This window comes from Lipotes vexillifer, unplaced genomic scaffold, assembly GCF_000442215.2.
Source record: "Lipotes vexillifer unplaced genomic scaffold, Lipotes_vexillifer_v1.1 scaffold469, whole genome shotgun sequence".
In the NCBI taxonomy this organism is placed as follows: domain Eukaryota; kingdom Metazoa; phylum Chordata; class Mammalia; order Artiodactyla; family Lipotidae; genus Lipotes; species Lipotes vexillifer.
This window is the reverse complement of record NW_006788006.1, coordinates 832,234-850,878: the sequence shown is the minus strand read 5'-3', so window position 1 is coordinate 850,878 and position 18,645 is coordinate 832,234. Positions and strand designations below refer to the sequence as shown.

Genomic DNA, 18,645 nt, shown 5'->3' with positions numbered 1-18,645 from the left:
GGGGGGGGGGGGGGGGGGGAGGTCAGGAGGAGGGGCATAGCCCATGGTGTCAAAAGCTGCTGAGAGATTGAGAGGACTGAGCCATGCAGATCATGAGGGAGGAAACCTGAGAGTGGGGCCTGAGGACAGAGGGCTTGGATGCTCTGAATGTGGTTAAGCAGGGATGGGAGGGAAGAGTGGGGACCCCAGTCAGGATCCTGGAGGGAACAACTGGCACATTGAAATGGGACAATTTGAGGCAGGTTTGCTTCAGGGATCGTATACAGCAGGCAGGGTTTGGGGAAACCAACAAGGGTTAGTGCAGCACCCCCAGCAAGCACCCCTGGAGAACCATTACCATCTCCGGATCCCCCTGACCTGACGGGGAAAGGGGAAGGAAGGATGTTAGCAGAACTCAGGGAGAGGTTTGTGTGGACTATGTGGACACGGCCTTTGGTCAAGCAACACAGTCAGCCGAGGTGGTGACCCTACAGGGAAAGATACAGGAGAATTAATATCTTGTTCTCTCCTCCCCCCCACCCCCACTTCATCTTCTGCCAGTGCCTCCTATTGGCCAAACCCACCTGGAAGCTGGAGGACAAGGATGTCCATTGATACAATCTGTAGAGGTCAGCCTCTTGGGGCATAGAGCAGAGTGGAGAAGGGGAAGAACGGAGGGAGCAGTGCTGGGGGGAGATGCAGGGGAGAGAGACAGGAGCTTGGGGAAGGGCTGTGTGTGTGTGTGTGAGATGAGCATTTGCTGCAGATTTCACTTTGTCACAGAGGAGACCTCAACCTCTGGCCACAGGAGGAGGTAATGAAAAGCCCTAGGAAGGTGCTCCCCTTCTCTGAAGCAGGAGGAAAGGTGGGAGGACAAGTGCCACACCTGCAGGAAGGAAGGAAGACAAGTTTCAGCAGCCAGGGAGGCAAGGAGGCAGTTAAAGGACATTGGAGTGTCATAGTTCAGAGGTGAGCTGGAGGAGGTGGGGTCCTGGGTGAGGCCACGGACGAGGAAGGCTGGAGTGGTCTGAGCCCAAAGCCCATGAGGCCAAGACCTCCATTGGATGTCCTGCCCAGTGGAGGGTCTTAAGGCAGGGAAACCACTGCTTCCACCCCAGAAGGGGTGGGGTATGGCCTCCCTGCTTCCCCTGCCCAGAGCGGCAGAACCAGTAGGTGCTTGATTACAGTTAAGTTCCCTTCTTTTCATTCCTCTTTCTTCCACGTTCAGCCCTCACATCCACTCCTCCTCCAGGAAGCCCCATCAGCCCCCATCCCTTCCTCTGACTGAGCTTTGATCTAATGGAGGCCAGACATGTCTGTGTCCAGACAGGGACATCTCAAAGGCTGGCTCTGAGCAGATTCGAGTCCCAGCTCCTGGGTCCTGCTCTTCCCCCGAGATGTGCTGGGTATATTCATTCATTCAACTGACAATTATTTTACCTACTATGTGCCAGGCTCTGTGCTAGACATTGGGGATTCAGTCGTCAGCAAGACAGAGGCCCACAGAGCTCAGAATGACGTGGGAGCCAGGTAGGGTCACATGGAGTGGTCGGAGTTGAAACGGAAGAGGCCGTAGGAGCCAGAGGAGACCATGGGAAACTGCAGGGAAGGTTCCCTGGGAGAAGAAATGGCAGTGTTATTTTTTCCAGCCTCGATCACATCAGCTTCCCCCTGCTAAAACCCTCCAGTGGTGTCCACTGTACTTTTCATACAACCCCAGACCCTTTGGCCCCTTGGAACTTGGCCCCCATCAGCTTCCCTGAGCTCCCTCCCCTTGCTCACTCTTCCCCCAGCACCCTGGCCTCGTTGCTGTTCTTCTTTTCTACCCGCCCCTTTCTCCTCTGGGCCTTTGCACTTGCTGTTCCCTCTGCCTGGAACACGCTTCCAGGCTGTTTGCCTCGTTGGCTTGTTCTCCTCCTTCAGATCTTAGTTCTAATGTCCCCTCATCAGCGAGGCCTATCCTGACCCCCTAGAACTGAAATCTCTTCATCTCTCATGCACATTCTATAGTTCTTATTTGTTTGTCTTCTTGTTACTAGTCTGTCTCCCCTATCAGGGCAAAAAGCTCTGTCTTTGTCACCTCTACCTATAATAGGGCCTGGCACCAAGTAGTTACTCAGTATACGTTTGTCAAATGACTGAATGAAGGTGAGAAGAGCTGGAGGGTCAGAGTGAGCCGTCAGGTGAATGGAGTCTCCCGAATATGAGAAAGGTGTTCCCGGCAGTGGGCACAGCCTGTGCAAAAACCGGGAAGCCTGGGAGACAGGGAAGGGGAACTGGCAAGGTGAGGAGTGTGTCACTCTGGGCAGTGGGGAGCCAGGGAGGCAGTGGCCTTGAGCCACTTGAGCATGAGAGAGCCCCAGGGAGGCAGTGGCCAGGATAGCTGGCTGGGTCTGCAGCCCACAACCCCTGGGATCCAGCCTTCCCACTGTTGCCCAGGCCCCATACCCACCAGCTCTCTCTCCTGCTGGTTCTTGTTGGGCTCCCATGGCCCACTGCCTGGGTGTGACAGCCTGGCCCCAGCTTCCATGTGTAGAGGACAGGACTGTGGTCCCAAGAGGATAAGCCAAGGGCACGTTCTCAGGTTCCCGGTCAGTGGGCCTGGGCCCAGCAGCTGTGTCTTGGCTTGGCCCCAGGACCTGCATCCCTGGGGACTGAGCTCATTGAGGAGAAATGCAGTCCCTGGCCAAGGCAGCCGGCAGGGGCAGGGGAGACGGCTCAAGCCAACCCCTACCCCCACCACGTTGGGAACTGGGCAGCTGTCTGCTGCAAAGCCGTGGGAATAATTGCTCTGACTGTCCTGTCCCTCAAGGATCCAGACACCTTGGGCTATTCTGGCCACCGTGGCTGGAGGGCAGCAGAAACCTGGAGAGGGGACGCACACCTTCTGCCTTGCTGAGTGGGTGCCCTCAGAGTTCGGAGGCTTCAGAAAGGGACTGACACCAGTAGGGTATCTTCCTTTTGTCCCCACTGCCCCCATGCTGTACTCACCATTACTGCTCCCTCTCTGTCTCTGTCTGCCACAGACCAGGGGCCATTGGATCAACAGAGTAGCAGACTTTTGACTTCCTGCCTAGCAAAATGTGTGTCCAGGTTCTTGGTTGCTCCTTGTGACAGGGAGCTCAGCACCTACTAGAGCATCTCTTCCAGCAGAAAGTCCTTTCTCAGATGGGTCAGGGGAGGAGCTAGCCCCCACTGCTGAAGACCCTATCTTCGCCCCCTGGACCCCTAGTCTCTGGACCCTCAGATCCCTAGAATGGTACTGAAGAGAGTGGTCTGGGCCCCCAGTGGTGGCTCCTCTGGGCTAAGCCTCCCAACTCCTTCAGCCACTTCCGGAGTCACCAAACTCTCCCATGTTGCCCCCTCAGTGCCCACCTCATGCTGGGTCATGCCTGGCGCCTCGGGAGCCCCCAGTATAGAGAAGCAAAGAAAGAGCAGGATACAGACACCCCCAGCCCCCTGTGGACAAGGCCGAGCGGTAGGGCAAGAGGGCACTAGGAGAGCTGGTGGTGGGGAGCGGAGAGGGCTTACTGGAACTGGAATCTTGAAGAATAGGAGCTCATCAGGTACAGGAATGGAGGATGGATAGGCATGCTAGAAAGAGGGACCAGCATGGAGAAAACAGTGGCATGTGCAGGAAGTAGTAGAGCATTCCCTGTAACTAGAAGGAAATGCATTTTTATTTATTTATTTTTGGCCATGCTGCGTGGCATGTAGGATCTCAGTTCCCTGCCCGGGCCACGGCAGTGAAAGCCTGGAATCTGGGACTTCGCTGGTGGTCTGGTGGCTAAGACACCAGGCTCCCAATGCAGGGGGCCCAGGTTCGATCCCTGGTCTGGGAACTAGATCCCACATGCCTCAACTAAGAGTCTGCATGCCACAGCGAAGATCTAGCAGGCAGCAAGGAAGATCCTGCGTGCCGCAACTAAGACCCGGCGCGGCCAAATAAATAAATAATTTTTAAAAAGAAAGCAAGCCTGGAATCCTAACCACTAGGACACCGGGGAACTCCTGTGAAATGCATTTTTAAAGAGAACACATCTGCTGTGAGTTCCTGCTTGGGGAGGAAGCAATGCAAAAGGGTCCTTCTAACCAGCTGGGTGTCCCAGGCAGAAGGAACAGCCGGAGCAAAGGCCATGAGAGTGCAAAGCCTGCTGGGTGAAGATGGAGTTTGACTCAGTGTGATGATGAAGGGGACAGGAGGGGCTGGAGAGGGTCTGAAGGCTCTGAAAGCAGGGCTGGGGGGCTTGGATTTCCTCCTGGGGTGATGGGCATGGGAAGGACTTAAGCGGCACCTGCCCCATGGGCCTGTTGACTCAGCACACTCACAGTGAGTAAGCCCTTCTTATTGTGCAACTCTTGTCTTTTTCTCTGCCCAATCCCCACCCCCATTCCCACCCCTCTCACTCCATGTGGCCTGCAGTCAATCAGACTTGGGTTCAAATCTTAGCTCTTCCTCTAGAAAGCCTTCAGCAAGTCACCATAAGATGGGCAGATACCCATCCCCATGGGGGCTGACCCATAAGATGGGTGGATAGCTCTCCTCCCAGATGGAGGTTGAACTCATAAGTTGAGAGAGGCAGGACATCCTCAGTTCCTGTCCCCTGTGGCTGGGCTACCTGCCAGCCTCAGCAGGGCTGCGGGTCATCTCCCATACTGGGCCCTGGTCAGTTGTGACTGTCTCCCACCTTGGTGCCCCATGCTTAGCCCCAGTGTTTAGCTGCCTCATGGGTGACGCTCAGGCTCCTCGGTTTCAGCACCGCACCCCCAACCCATTCCTCCCTGCAGCCTCATCACCGAGCCAGATACTTACAGGTCAGCCTGGCCTCTTTCTCCTCCTCCTCCTCCTCCTCAGGGCCTGAGCTGCCCACTCTCCCCTCCCTCCCGACTTGACTCTGCCCCCTCCTCTGGGTGCAGACCTGTCTCTGCTGGGATGTCTTTCTTCCAGTTCTGGGCTGAGCCCCTCTGAACCCTTCTCAGTGACGCCCTCCCTGGGGGAGGAAACTGTATCCCCAGCCTCTGGAACAAAGCCGGACAGAGAGCTGGAGCTTTATATTTATTTGTTGAATAAATGAATGAATGAATAAGTAACCCCCCCTCCCCCAGCAGAGCCCTCACCGACCCCTCTGCATGCCCTCCCCAGACTCGTCCCTCCCGCTGGCCCAGCCCTAAGCCCACAGTGCTGGGGGTGTCTGTGTCCCTTTTTTTCTTCCTCAGACTGAGAGCTTCTCTAGGGCTGGGCATGGGGCCTTTCTGGGGCCCCCATTCTTGCCACAGGGACAGAGCCCACTGCAGGGTGGCTTTGCAGTATGACTGATTTTGGAGAAGACAGTTTGATCAAATTGAGCAAGACTGGCTGATTGGCAGAGTTGTATAGGGTATGGGGTGGGGCTGGGGGGTGGGTTGGACTTTTGGGGTTCACACAGGGTAGTGAGGAGGAAGGGGCTGCTTTCAGGGAGGGCTGACAGTAAGAAGGGTTGTGGGTGTATGGTAACACACAAGACTCCTAGCCTGTGTCTGAGGTCCGAGGCTGCAAAAATCGCCTAAGGCTCAAGGTCTGGCTGGGCCTGAGTTTAGAGTTTGTGAGTGTTTCAGATTTTAAGTCCCCAGGAAGCTCTGTGCATGCCTCTGCATTTGTGCATCCTGGCTGTGTGTTCATGAGCCTTGCAGGACGTGCCTGGCTTCAGTTTCGGGGTGTCGGGGGTGGGGGAGTATCTGTGTTTGTGTCCTGGCTCTGTGTGTGTCTCCCGCTCTGGATGGGTGTTGGGGAGCAGCGGTGATGTTTAGGAGGCTGGGTGTGTCTGTCACGCTGGTTGGGCCCGCGTCTCACCGCATAGCTGGCCTGAGTTTCCAAGAGGGTCTTCGGGTCCCAGGCTGTGTGGGTGGAGGGTGGGCAGGGACCCCGGGAGGCCAGGCCGGGGGCGGGGGAGCTCAGGGCTGGCCCCGGGGCGGAGCGAGCCGCCCAGGGCTGGGGGCGGGGCTGTCCGGCAGTCTCACTTCAGCGAAGTTGGCGGCGCGGAGGCTGGCCCGGGACGCGCCAGGAGCCCAGGGAAGGAGGGAGGAGGGAGGAGGGAGGAGGAAGGGTCGCGGCCGGCCGCCATGGGGCCGGGGCCCCGGGGCCGCCGCCGCCTTCGCCTGATGTCGCCGCCGCCACCCCTGCCGTCCGTGCGGACGCTGCCCTTATTGCTACTGCTAGCGGGGCCGGGGGCTGCAGGTGAGGGGCCGGGACCTGGCGGGCGGGATGGGGTGAGTGGGTGGGGGAAGGGTAAGAACGGAGTGCCAGGCCTCCCCGAGTCTGGGGCTCGCGGGCCTGGGAACCAAGGACCAGAGCGCAGAGACAGGGAGCGCAGGAGCCCGGGGACTGTGTGGCAGTCCCGGGGGTCAGGGACCCAGAATTGGGAGTGGGGGCGAGGCAGGACCCCAGAAGCCCGAGGAACTGGGGCCCAGGGGAGATCTGAGCTGGGAATGAAGGGACACAGGAGCCCAGGACTGGGAGCTCGAGGTGCGGGAATCAAGATTAGCGCGGGGGGTGGTGGTGCGGGGGCGTGGGTAACCAAGAATCTGGGGCTCTCTCACAACCTACGCCCGTCTGGAGTCCTGGGAAGGTCACGATTGGGACCCAAGTACCCCCACGTCGGGGACCCCTCACACAAAAGCCCCCCACCCCACTCCGAGCAGGGCTGGCCGGGCGGGGGGCGGGGAGGTGGCGCGAAGTTCTCGGAGCTCTAAACTCGGAGAAAACTTCCCAGGCCGGAGCGCGGCAAGACCCGGACCCGGACCCAGAGCTGGAGCTGGAGCCAGAGCTGCGCCCGCGCCCCTTCCCCCGCCCGCGGCCCCGCTCCCGCCCCTGGCTGCCAGGACCGGACGGCCCCGGGACCCCGTCCCCGCCTTGGGAAGGGAGGGGAGGGCAGGGGGCGCGAGCCCACGTGCTCCTCTCCGGCTCCGGCGCCCCCTCCCCGCAGCCCAAGCCCCTACCCAGCCTGCCGGGGGGCCCCGCCCCTCCCCCTCCCCACTCTCCCCTCCCCCGCCCGGGACAATGGCCGCGCCGTCTAGACACCCCCTCCCCCCGGCCAGCCTCGCGCTTTCTTTGCCAGACAAAGCGGCACAGCGGCGGGGCCCGGGCCGGGGCTGCAGGGGTGCACCCCGTAAAGGGAGGCCTGGCCGGCAGGGAAGGGATGCGGGCCGAGTGGCCCTGGCCCTGGGTCTCTGGACCCTGACGTGGGGCTCAGCACTGGGAGGGGTGGGGGCTGCGGGAGGAAATGGGCCTCCCCAGCTCAGCCCCGGGGTCGATGGGGCAGGACCAGGCAGGAGCAGCCGCCCCCGCGAGGCCAGCGCACACCCACATGGCCTGTCACACATTCACAGGACACACAGTCTTGGGTCGCACATGCAGAGATGCGGACGTGCGCGTGCGCACACACGCACAGAGTACACCTGCAGAGGAATACACCCAGCTCACACAAGGCACAGACATACACAGCTCACATGTGTTCACACTCGCATGCACACACATTGACACATGTTCACACATACCCTGCACCACCAGCCCAAGACCTCACACACACTGCCTGCACACACTCAGATGCACATAGATGCAAGGACATGCCTACACCCAGCTCACACATGCAGACAGACGGGCACATCCAACCCATACACAGACACACCCAGGCACACAGAGGTCACACACAGACACACAGCTATATACCCAGATACATAGTTCACATACATGGACACACAAAAAGTTTCAGTCTATAAACATCTCTACATCCATGCAGGTCACGCAAACACACGTGTGGCTCACAGGGCCCAGAGCTCAGCAGGGCCCACGGCTTGTGTCACGTGGCCCCCAGTGTGAGTTCGCAAACACCCACGGGCTCCTGTCTGGGTAATAGTGTCCTGTCTGCTTGTCCCTTGAGGAAGGGGACAGAAGCCCTGTTTGGTGCATTCCCATGTCCAGCTTAATTTGTTCTGTCTCTCCCTTTTTATCTGTCTCTGTCCATCTCTATCTCCCTTTTTATCTGTCTCTGTCCATCTCTATCTCCCTTTTTATCTGTCTCTGTCCATCTCTTATCTCCTCCTCTCTGTCTGCCTGCTTCTAGTTTCCTCTTTTATGTCTGTCTCTGTTTTTCTAATTTTCCTCTTCCTCTCCCTTTCTCTCTCTCTCTCTCTCATACATGCACACACAGGCACACATGCACACAGCAGCCCCACACCTGCTGGCACACACAATTCTCCACTAGCTCACACCCTGCCACGCCCCTGACCCATCTGACAGGACAGTTCGACTGTGCCACACCCCAGAGGGACACAGCCCTCAGGGATGGCGACGCTGGACAGGGCAGCCCACATCTTGTGCCGGCTGCCCCTCCCTTCAATACAAACCCTATCCCTGCAACACCCAATGCTGGAGGCACATGGAGTACATGGCTTGGCATCTCTCCCCAGACCTAGCACACAGGCCTGCCCAGCTGGAGTAGATGCCCAACATCAGCGGAAGGAAGACCCATATGCCCCTAGGACTCCCCGCCACTGCCCCCTCCGCAATCCCAGGATCTGGGCACACAGCCCCAGACCTCCCTTCAACACTCAGCAGCACCCTCACTTCCTGCCTTAGCACCCCCCCCCCATTCTGGCAGCTTCTGAGTGCCCACATCTGGCATAAGTCGGCCCCTCCTCCTGCCCGCCCCTGCCTTGTGGTTCCCAGGGCTTGAGCTGGCAGGGACAGCTGCAGCCCTAACAGCTGGGGCCAGGGCGGGGGGCCGTGGGAACTGTGGATGGGGGGCTCCCAGCACTCGCAGAGATGCCCCCAGCCTGGCGCAGCTGTTGCCTGGGGGAGGAAAGGAGGGAGTCTCACTCTGGGCTGGGGTTCCTGGGTGCCTTCCTGACACCCCCACCTTCCTTCACCCTTACCCAGCGCCCCCTTGCCTGGATGGAAGCCCGTGTGCGAATGGAGGTCGCCGCCCCCCCCCCCCCTGCCTTAGCCCCCCCCCCCCATTCTGGCAGCTTCTGAGTGCCCACATCTGGCATAAGTCGGCCCCTCCTCCTGCCCGCCCCTGCCTTGTGGTTCCCAGGGCTTGAGCTGGCAGGGACAGCTGCAGCCCTAACAGCTGGGGCCAGGGCGGGGGGCCGTGGGAACTGTGGATGGGGGGCTCCCAGCACTCGCAGAGATGCCCCCAGCCTGGCGCAGCTGTTGCCTGGGGGAGGAAAGGAGGGAGTCTCACTCTGGGCTGGGGTTCCTGGGTGCCTTCCTGACACCCCCACCTTCCTTCACCCTTACCCAGCGCCCCCTTGCCTGGATGGAAGCCCGTGTGCGAATGGAGGTCGCTGCACCCAGCTGCCCTCCCGGGAGGCTGCCTGCCTGTGAGTGCCTGGCTCTGAGCCATGAGTGGGCCCTGTCCGGGGAGGCGGTCTGTCTTCTCCCCCTGCCTCTGTGTTCATCACAGAGGCTTCTACCACTTCCTACATGTGTGTGCCTTGGGCAACCCCTTGTTTCCCCACTGAATGCAGCAGAGTTAGGAGCAGAGGCTCTGGAGTCTGCCTGGCCTGGGTTCAAATCCCATATCATGTTGCTGATGGCCTGAGACTTAAAACTCTTTAAGCCCCAGTGTCCCAGTCTGGAAGATGGGCCCACCAATGCCAACTTCACAGAATTCTCTGCTGCCTGAGGTCTTGTGTAAATCCCCTGATGGACAGGTAGTTATTCAATCAACAAACTTTCAGGCAGTAGTGACAGTGGCTTGGTAGTAGTGGGTACAGCATCTGCACATTCCCACATCTCAAGATTCAGTGGTGGGGACACAAGAGCCCTGATCTGCCACTTTCTTGCTGTGTGACCTTGAGTGAGTCACTTCCCCTCCCTGAACCTCATTGATCTGTGACACAGCGTGCTTCTCCCTGGCTTGTGACCAGAAGGGGCCCCAAAAATGCAACGTTGGATAATGCAAGGAAAGACAGAGGATTGCGGGAGCAGGGCAGGGCCTTGGGATATTGCTGAGCACAGGCAGACAGAACTCAGTTTGAATTCTGGGCTCAAAGCAAGTGCTTTGAGCTCTCTGTGCCTTAGCTTTTGCATCTGGAAAATGGGGCAATAATAGTTCCCTCCTTTATGGGGCTGATTGTAAAGATTGAGACCCTTCATATGGTGAAACCAGCATAGTGTTGGGCATTCAGTACATGCTTAATAAATGGGATTATCATTATTAATAATGGTAGGGACACAGGAAATAGGTGCCATAAGGTGGAACCTCTCAAGGTTATGGGGAAATGCTTGGTTCCTTTCTATAATATTATCATTAGTAAAAGCAGCTCACCCACTAGCCGTTGATCGATTCATTAATGTATCCATTTATTCAGCAATATGTGTGCCAGGTCCAAGCTGGGTGGGCTGGGTTGACATTAGAGCCCCTTTGAAGTTACACACGCACTTTGGAGCACCACTGTGGCTCACGTGGGTGGGGGTCTTAGCCTGGTTGAGCGGGTTCCTCGGGTTAGGACGGTGGGAGTCAGGGGTAAAGTGGGACCTTACCCAGAGCTACTCATCTGGGAGGCGGAGCCGCGTGGCTGGGCGCCTGCGTTTTGAGCTCCGCGCCTGGAATGCTGCCGACAGGTGAATGCGCCCGCGGCTGCCCCGCCCCCCGACAGGTGAATCACCGGCCCGCGCGGCGGCCCGGAGCCCGGATCGCCCGGAGTGGAGAGAGCTCAGTCCCCAGACCTGGGCCGTGGGAAGCACTCCCCACGCCCCCCACCCCAAGTCTCCTTGAAGGTTCCAAATTCTCGTGTCCTTTCGGGGTCGCCCCAATCTGTCACCCCTCCATGGATCCCCCCAACTCTCCCCTTCAAAGTAGGCTCTCAAACCCTTGTCTCTGTCTCTTAGTGCTCGCCTCCGCAGCCAGTCCACCCCGCCAAGCCCGTGCTCCCCCCCACAACACACACCCCTGCCCCCGCCCGTCTCCCGCAAAGCACAGGCGGTTGGGCGGGGCGCGGGCGAAGCTGGAACCAGCCAGACCGGTCGGCAGGGGCGCGGGGCGCAGAGCGTGGGAACCCGCCCGGGGCGCCGGGAGGGGGCCGCGCGGCCACGCCCTGCCTGACGTGGGCGGGGGGGGCAGTGCGCAGTTCTCGGCGCCCAGAGCAGCACTTCCTCTCCCGGCGAGCAGTCTTGGCTGCCGTCCTTGGCCTGAGGGCTTTGGGAGAGGGCGCTTGGAGGCTGGGTTCTCCCCTTCTTACACCATCTGCACCCGGCCGTGCCCCGACTTGTTTCAGTGGGGGCCGGGGTGAGGGGATCTTGTGGGTGACGCTGAAGACTGAGTCAGCTCCTTAAGTTTAGCCCCGAGCGACCTGCACAAGCCAGAGGAGGAACCGGCGCGAGGGGTGGGTAGCGTCGGGGGACGGGCCTGGACCCTCTTGTCTCTCCAAGCCCCTCCCTCTGACCCCACCGTCTGGAAGTTTCTGGTCTTAAGACCAACCCCCATATTTACCCGCACGTTCAAGGTTGCCTTGGTGGGTTTGGAGGGGGCTGCAGGCTGAAGGACCTTCCTCCAACAAGAGGGCGCCAGCGTTGGTGGCCACCTCCTCGCAACGGAAGGAAGGGTTGTATGTGCCCCCAGGAAAGGAGTTGAGGATTGGTGGGGGTTCTGCCTGTCCATGTGAGAGTCCATATTCGTGAATGAGGCTATGGGTTGGTATCTGAGTATTTGCCAGGGCAACACATCGTGTTGGTGTGTCCTTCTGTGTATCTGTGTATATTTTAGGGTCTGTCTGTGTGTGCCTGGGAACCTGAGACTTCGCATTTCCCGTTTCCTCTACTCTTCCCCACACAGTCCCATGACCCCCTCCCTCACTGTGAAAATGTATTTGCCTTTTCCCCACCCCCATCACTATCCTCCTTATCCTGTGTCTTAGTTTCCTGTGGCTACTGTAACAAGTTACCACAAACTGAGTGGTTGAAACCGACAGAAATTTGTTCTAGCAGTTCTGGAGGCCAGAAGTCTGAAATCAAGGTATTGGCAATCACGGTCTCTCCAACGGCTTTAGCGAAGAGTCCTTCCTTCCCTCTTCCAGCTTCTAGAACCTCCAGGTGTTCCTCCAGTCTCTTCACATGGCCTTCTCTTTCTCTCAAATCTCCCTTTGCCTTTCACTTGTAAGTAAGGACAGTTGTCACTCAATTTTGGGCCCACCTGGATAATCCAGGATGATCTCATCTTGACGTCCATCATTTAATTACATCACTAATTACATCTCTTTTTCCAAGTAAGGTCACAGTCACAGGTTCTGGGACATGGACATAACTTTTCTGGGGCCACCACTCAACCCACTACATCTTTCATGGCCCTAATGGCCCTCACCACCGCCCCACACCGGCATGTTGTTTATTAATTCATTATTTGTATATCTTCTGTTTGCTGGACCTGGCTGTGAACATCAAGAAGGTAGAGGCCACTTTAATTGTGTTTGCTGCTGTATTCCTATTGCTAAGAACTTAGTAGGTGCTCAGGGAATATTTGTTGCATGGATGAATGAGTGTGCGTGTTTGTTTGCTTGTGTGTTTCTTGTCTTTCTTGTGCATATCTCTTGTGTGTTTGGGGCCGTCCCGCCCTCACTTTCCCCACCAGGCCATTTCTGCCCACAGGTGCCCACCAGGCTGGGTGGGTGAACGGTGTCAGCTGGAAGACCCCTGCCATTCCGGCCCCTGTGCTGGCCATGGTGTCTGCCAGAGCTCGGTGGTGTCAGGCACCGCCCGGTTCTCCTGCCGCTGCCCCCGTGGCTTCCGAGGTAAGGGAGGGTCTGGAAGGGAGCCCGGGGCAGGCAAGGGTGTGGTCAGCCCAGGCTCACCCTTTCTGGTTCCGTCCAGGCCCAGACTGCTCCCTGCCAGACCCCTGCCTCAGCAGCCCCTGTGCCCATGGTGCCCGCTGCTCGGTGGGGTCCGATGGCCGCTACGTCTGCTCCTGCCCACCTGGCTACCAGGGCCGCAGCTGCCGAAGCGACGTGGATGAGTGCCGGATGGGCGGACCCTGCCGCCATGGTGGCACCTGTCTCAACACACCTGGCTCCTTCCGCTGCCAGTGCCCAGCTGGCTACACAGGGCCACTGTGTGAGAGCCCCTTGGTGGCCTGTGCCCCCTCGCCGTGCCGTAACGGGGGCACCTGTAGACAGAGTGGCGACCTCACCTACGACTGTGCCTGCCTTCCTGGTGAGGGAGCTGTACCTAAGGGAGGCAGCAGAGGTGGGGGGACAGCAGGCCAGCCTGGCAATGACCATCCTTGCTTCCTCCTCCCATGCTAGGGTTCGAGGGCCAGAACTGTGAAGTGAACGTGGACGACTGTCCAGGGCACCGATGTCTAAATGGGGGGACGTGTGTGGACGGTGTCAACACCTACAACTGCCAGTGCCCTCCTGAGTGGACAGGTGAGCAGTGGGACTAGAGGGAAGACCTTGGGTTGGCATGCACCAGGTGACTAGACTGGTGCATCTGTGTGCCACAGGCCAGTTCTGTACGGAGGACGTGGACGAGTGTCAACTCCAGCCCAACGCTTGCCACAATGGGGGCACTTGCTTCAACACACTGGGTGGCCACAGCTGTGTGTGTGTCAATGGCTGGACAGGCGAGAGCTGCAGTCAGAATATTGATGACTGTGCCACGGCCGTGTGCTTCCATGGGGCCACCTGCCATGACCGTGTGGCCTCCTTCTACTGTGCCTGCCCCATGGGCAAAACTGGTGAGTGGCTGTTTTCCCTGTAGGCAGCAGGGAGCCATTGATGGTTCTTGAGTAGAGGCAAGGATGGAGTGTGACTTGAGTATTAGAATGATTATGCTGGAAGCTAGATTTGGGGTGAAGGATAAGCCTGGGAGAAGCCTGGGAGGAGTCTGGCAAACAGTCCAGGGCAAAAACCATGGGAATTTAGAGCTAAACTGTGACTGAGAAAGAGAGGGGGAACAAGTCCAAACAGAAGTGGCAAAGGTCAGAGAAGGTGTTTGGGAGGGGGACTTGAAATGGAGGGAAGGGTATGTCAGACAGAGGGTACTGCAGAAGCAAAGACTTGATGGTAGGACCCTTTTATAATCAGAAAAAGAATCAGTAGATTTAAAAACAAGTTCCGTCCAGGCCCAGACTGCTCCCTGCCAGACCCCTGCCTCAGCAGCCCCTGTGCCCATGGTGCCCGCTGCTCGGTGGGGTCCGATGGCCGCTACGTCTGCTCCTGCCCACCTGGCTACCAGGGCCGCAGCTGCCGAAGCGACGTGGATGAGTGCCGGATGGGCGGACCCTGCCGCCATGGTGGCACCTGTCTCAACACACCTGGCTCCTTCCGCTGCCAGTGCCCAGCTGGCTACACAGGGCCACTGTGTGAGAGCCCCTTGGTGGCCTGTGCCCCCTCGCCGTGCCGTAACGGGGGCACCTGTAGACAGAGTGGCGACCTCACCTACGACTGTGCCTGCCTTCCTGGTGAGGGAGCTGTACCTAAGGGAGGCAGCAGAGGTGGGGGGACAGCAGGCCAGCCTGGCAATGACCATCCTTGCTTCCTCCTCCCATGCTAGGGTTCGAGGGCCAGAACTGTGAAGTGAACGTGGACGACTGTCCAGGGCACCGATGTCTAAATGGGGGGACGTGTGTGGACGGTGTCAACACCTACAACTGCCAGTGCCCTCCTGAGTGGACAGGTGAGCAGTGGGACTAGAGGGAAGACCTTGGGTTGGCATGCACCAGGTGACTAGACTGGTGCATCTGTGTGCCACAGGCCAGTTCTGTACGGAGGACGTGGACGAGTGTCAACTCCAGCCCAACGCTTGCCACAATGGGGGCACTTGCTTCAACACACTGGGTGGCCACAGCTGTGTGTGTGTCAATGGCTGGACAGGCGAGAGCTGCAGTCAGAATATTGATGACTGTGCCACGGCCGTGTGCTTCCATGGGGCCACCTGCCATGACCGTGTGGCCTCCTTCTACTGTGCCTGCCCCATGGGCAAAACTGGTGAGTGGCTGTTTTCCCTGTAGGCAGCAGGGAGCCATTGATGGTTCTTGAGTAGAGGCAAGGATGGAGTGTGACTTGAGTATTAGAATGATTATGCTGGAAGCTAGATTTGGGGTGAAGGATAAGCCTGGGAGAAGCCTGGGAGGAGTCTGGCAAACAGTCCAGGGCAAAAACCATGGGAATTTAGAGCTAAACTGTGACTGAGAAAGAGAGGGGGAACAAGTCCAAACAGAAGTGGCAAAGGTCAGAGAAGGTGTTTGGGAGGGGGACTTGAAATGGAGGGAAGGGTATGTCAGACAGAGGGTACTGCAGAAGCAAAGACTTGATGGTAGGACCCTTTTATAATCAGAAAAAGAATCAGTAGATTTAAAAACAATATGTGGGGCTTCCCTGGTGGCGCAGTGGTTGAGAGTCTGCCTGCCGATGCAGGGGACACGGGTTCGTGCCCCGGTCTGGGAGGATCCCACATGCCGCGGAGCGGCTGGGCCCGTGAGCCTTGGCCGCTAGGCCTGCGCGTGTGGAGCCTGTGCTCCGCAACGGGAGAGGCCGCGGCAGTGAGAGGCCCGCATACCGCAAAAAAACAAAAAAACAATATGTGGATGTTTCCAACTTCAAATGGTTCAGAAAAAAAGATAGATAAAGCTTACAATAGTTGAATCTAGGTGGTGGGTATATGAATAAACTTTTTTTGTATGTTTGAACTTTTCATAATAAATGATTGGGGGAAAATAGCTACTAAATACAATGCTGATTAGTAAAAACAAAACGCAATACCATATTTGGGGGTGTGGGAGCTTTGGGCAGAGCTGGGGGGGATATCTGCCCTTGACCTCTGCCTACTCCTTCCCAGGACTTCTGTGTCATCTGGATGACGCCTGCGTCAGCAACCCCTGTCACGAGGATGCTATCTGCGACACGAACCCGGTGAACGGCAGGGCCATCTGCACCTGTCCACCTGGCTTCACAGGCGGGGCTTGTGACCAGGATGTGGATGAGTGTTCCATCGGTGAGGGGGCGCCATCTGAGAGTAGGGAAGGAGGGGTGAGGCGGTTGTCAGCTGGCCACACCTACACCCTCTGTGACTCCTCCTGCAGGTGCCAACCCTTGTGAGCACCTGGGCCGGTGCGTGAACACACAGGGCTCATTCCTGTGCCAGTGCGGCCGTGGCTACACTGGTCCGCGTTGCGAGACCGATGTCAATGAGTGCCTCTCCGGCCCCTGCCGCAACCAGGCCACGTGCCTCGACCGTATAGGCCAGTTTACCTGCATCTGCATGGCAGGTGTGTGGTGGGCGTGGCTGGGGCGGGACCTGAGGTGGGGAGGCGGGGTGAGAAAAGCCTCAGGCTGGGCCGGGGAGGGGAGGGAGCTGGGACTGTGAGGCTGAACCCTGGGATGAGGTGGAGGCGGAGCCAGAGCAGGCATGGTCAAGTGGAGTCGGTGGAACCTCAGAGGGTCTGGGAGTGGAGTCTGGACACTACGGGGTGGCAATGACATGAGGGCAGGACCACGGTCTGGAGTGATCAAGGCGGAGGCTGCAGACAGAAATGCACTGATGCCGGGGGTGGGATTGAGGCTGGGCACAAGGCTATGGTGGGCCCTGAGGCTGGGACCTGGGGACAAGACAGAGTCTGAGGACTGGAGAGGGCAAGGGCTGGTCTGAGGGCAAGGGCTGGTCTGTAGGCAAGGCCCATAGGGAGTCTCATAAGCCTTGAACCAGTTGGGGCCACAGATGAATGAAGGTCCAGCCTGAGTCTAAAAACTGAATCTGGGGTTGGGAGGCGGCAAGGCCAAGGCTCAGGGGGACTGTGTGTAAGTGGGAAGGGGGTATGTCCCCCCTCGCTCTCCCTTCAGACCAGAAGCTAACCCCCATTGCCCTAATCCCCTTCCCTCTACCCCCAGGCTTCACAGGCACTTATTGCGAGGTGGACATGGACGAGTGTCAGAGCAGCCCGTGTGTCAACGGCGGGGTCTGCAAAGACAGAGTCAATGGCTTCAGCTGCACCTGCCCCTCGGGTGAGGACTCTGGGCCAGGGAGCCTGAAAAAGATGAGTCTCTGAAGGGGCAAAGGCTCCAGGATGGGAGCTTATAAGACCGTGTTAGTGGTTACCTATCATAACAGAAGCCACCTTATGAAAAACATTGAAATTAATTTAAAACTAAGTAAATGGACTCCCCACCCAAACAAGGCAGCTCTGGTGAGGGGTGACTGCTCTGACCCTGTCTGGCCCTCTGTTCCTCCCACACCCGCCACTCCAGGCTTCAGCGGGGCTATGTGTCAGCTGGACGTGGATGAATGCGCCAGCACACCCTGCCGGAATGGAGCCAAGTGCGTGGACCAGCCGGATGGCTATGAGTGCCGCTGCGCAGAGGGTGAGGGAGGGCCAGTGACAAGTTGGCAGGAATCTGGAGGTGGGGCTAGTGGGGGAAAGGGCCAATAATTACCTTGGGGAAAAGTTGGGGGCAGGGCTGCAGCAAGGCAGGACCTCAGCAGGGCCAATGAAAGAGCCAGGAGGTGGAGCCAATGATGGACACAAGCAGAGGTAAGGCTGGGGGTGAGGCCAAAGGGTCTAGCAGGATAGCTGTGCACTTAACTGGAGGGGTGGGGTCCGACCCCCTACATCCCCAGGCACCTCCCATGTGTCCCCATTTCCAGTGGAGGGCGAGGCAAATCAGGGCTGATAGTGTAAGGATTGGAAGCAGGGTCACTCTAGGGGGGGGATTTAACTGCGGTAGGGTCCTGGCCAGGGACGAGTCTTGGAGCTTGTAGCTGGATGGAATGGAGCTACATTCAGGGGCAGGGCCTGAACTGAGCCCGCCTCCTGTTGGCTCGATGGGCCGGGCCTGAGGTAGAGCTGAGCCAGAATTGGGCAGAAGCCACGGCTGTGGGCAGGACCTTGGCCAGTGGGCAGGGCCTGACCCTCTGTCCCCGTAGGCTTCGAGGGCACGGTGTGTGAGCACAACGTGGATGACTGCTCGCCAGACCCATGCCACCATGGGCGCTGTGTGGATGGCATCGCCAGTTTCTCGTGCGCCTGTGCCCCGGGCTACACCGGCACGCGCTGTGAAAGCCAGGTGGACGAGTGCCGAAGCCAGCCCTGCCGCCACGGTGGCAAATGCCTAGACCTGGTGGACAAATACCTCTGCCGCTGCCCTCCCGGCACCACAGGTGGGGCCGGGGGCTGGGCTGGGGCAGAAACAGTACATCTGGTAGGACACAGAGGGTTCGGGAGTGGTGCTCCTGGTAGGGCACAGTGGTGGCAATCCCTGTCATGTTCCCCTTCCCCAGGTGTGAACTGTGAGGTGAACATTGATGATTGTGCTAGCAACCCCTGCACCTTTGGAATCTGCCGGGACAGCATCAACCGCTATGACTGTGTCTGCCAGCCTGGCTTCACAGGTGGGCAAGTGGCTGCCGTGGAATGGAGGTCTTTATAGGGTGAGGGTGAAATCACCCATCTTTCTTGGCCAGGTTTTGCCCCTCTCTTTGCACACTCTGGTCCAACGAGATTGTCCACACTTTGCCCTGAGACAGTGCTTTCTCTCATTGGCGTGTTGTCCCTATATTAGCTCAAGATTATCCTGGAACATACAGGAAGGTGTTCAGACTCGGGGACTGAGGTGTTTCCGAGTGGGGCCAGGGTAACCCTTGGTGGAAATGAAAGTGATTTCATATAAGTTTGGGGACAAGGCAAGGATGATTTG

At 58.3% G+C, this 18,645-nt stretch overlaps 1 protein-coding gene across 1 annotated transcript in view; it reads left to right on the top strand.

Moving 5' to 3' along the window:
* The first annotated feature begins 6,078 nt into the window (after positions 1 to 6,078).
* The window catches only part of NOTCH3 (notch receptor 3), a 34,168-nt gene continuing 21,601 nt past the window's right edge, over positions 6,079 to 18,645 (top strand). Inside the window, exons 1-12 of the mRNA XM_007461099.1 lie at positions 6,079 to 6,193; positions 9,261 to 9,339; positions 12,605 to 12,747; positions 12,827 to 13,165; positions 13,258 to 13,380; positions 13,458 to 13,691; positions 15,794 to 15,949; positions 16,038 to 16,223; positions 16,843 to 16,956; positions 17,200 to 17,313; positions 17,876 to 18,109; positions 18,230 to 18,340. Coding sequence (XP_007461161.1) covers positions 6,079 to 6,193; positions 9,261 to 9,339; positions 12,605 to 12,747; positions 12,827 to 13,165; positions 13,258 to 13,380; positions 13,458 to 13,691; positions 15,794 to 15,949; positions 16,038 to 16,223; positions 16,843 to 16,956; positions 17,200 to 17,313; positions 17,876 to 18,109; positions 18,230 to 18,340 — 1,948 coding nt within the window. The remainder of the gene's footprint in view (positions 6,194 to 9,260; positions 9,340 to 12,604; positions 12,748 to 12,826; positions 13,166 to 13,257; positions 13,381 to 13,457; positions 13,692 to 15,793; positions 15,950 to 16,037; positions 16,224 to 16,842; positions 16,957 to 17,199; positions 17,314 to 17,875; positions 18,110 to 18,229; positions 18,341 to 18,645) is intronic.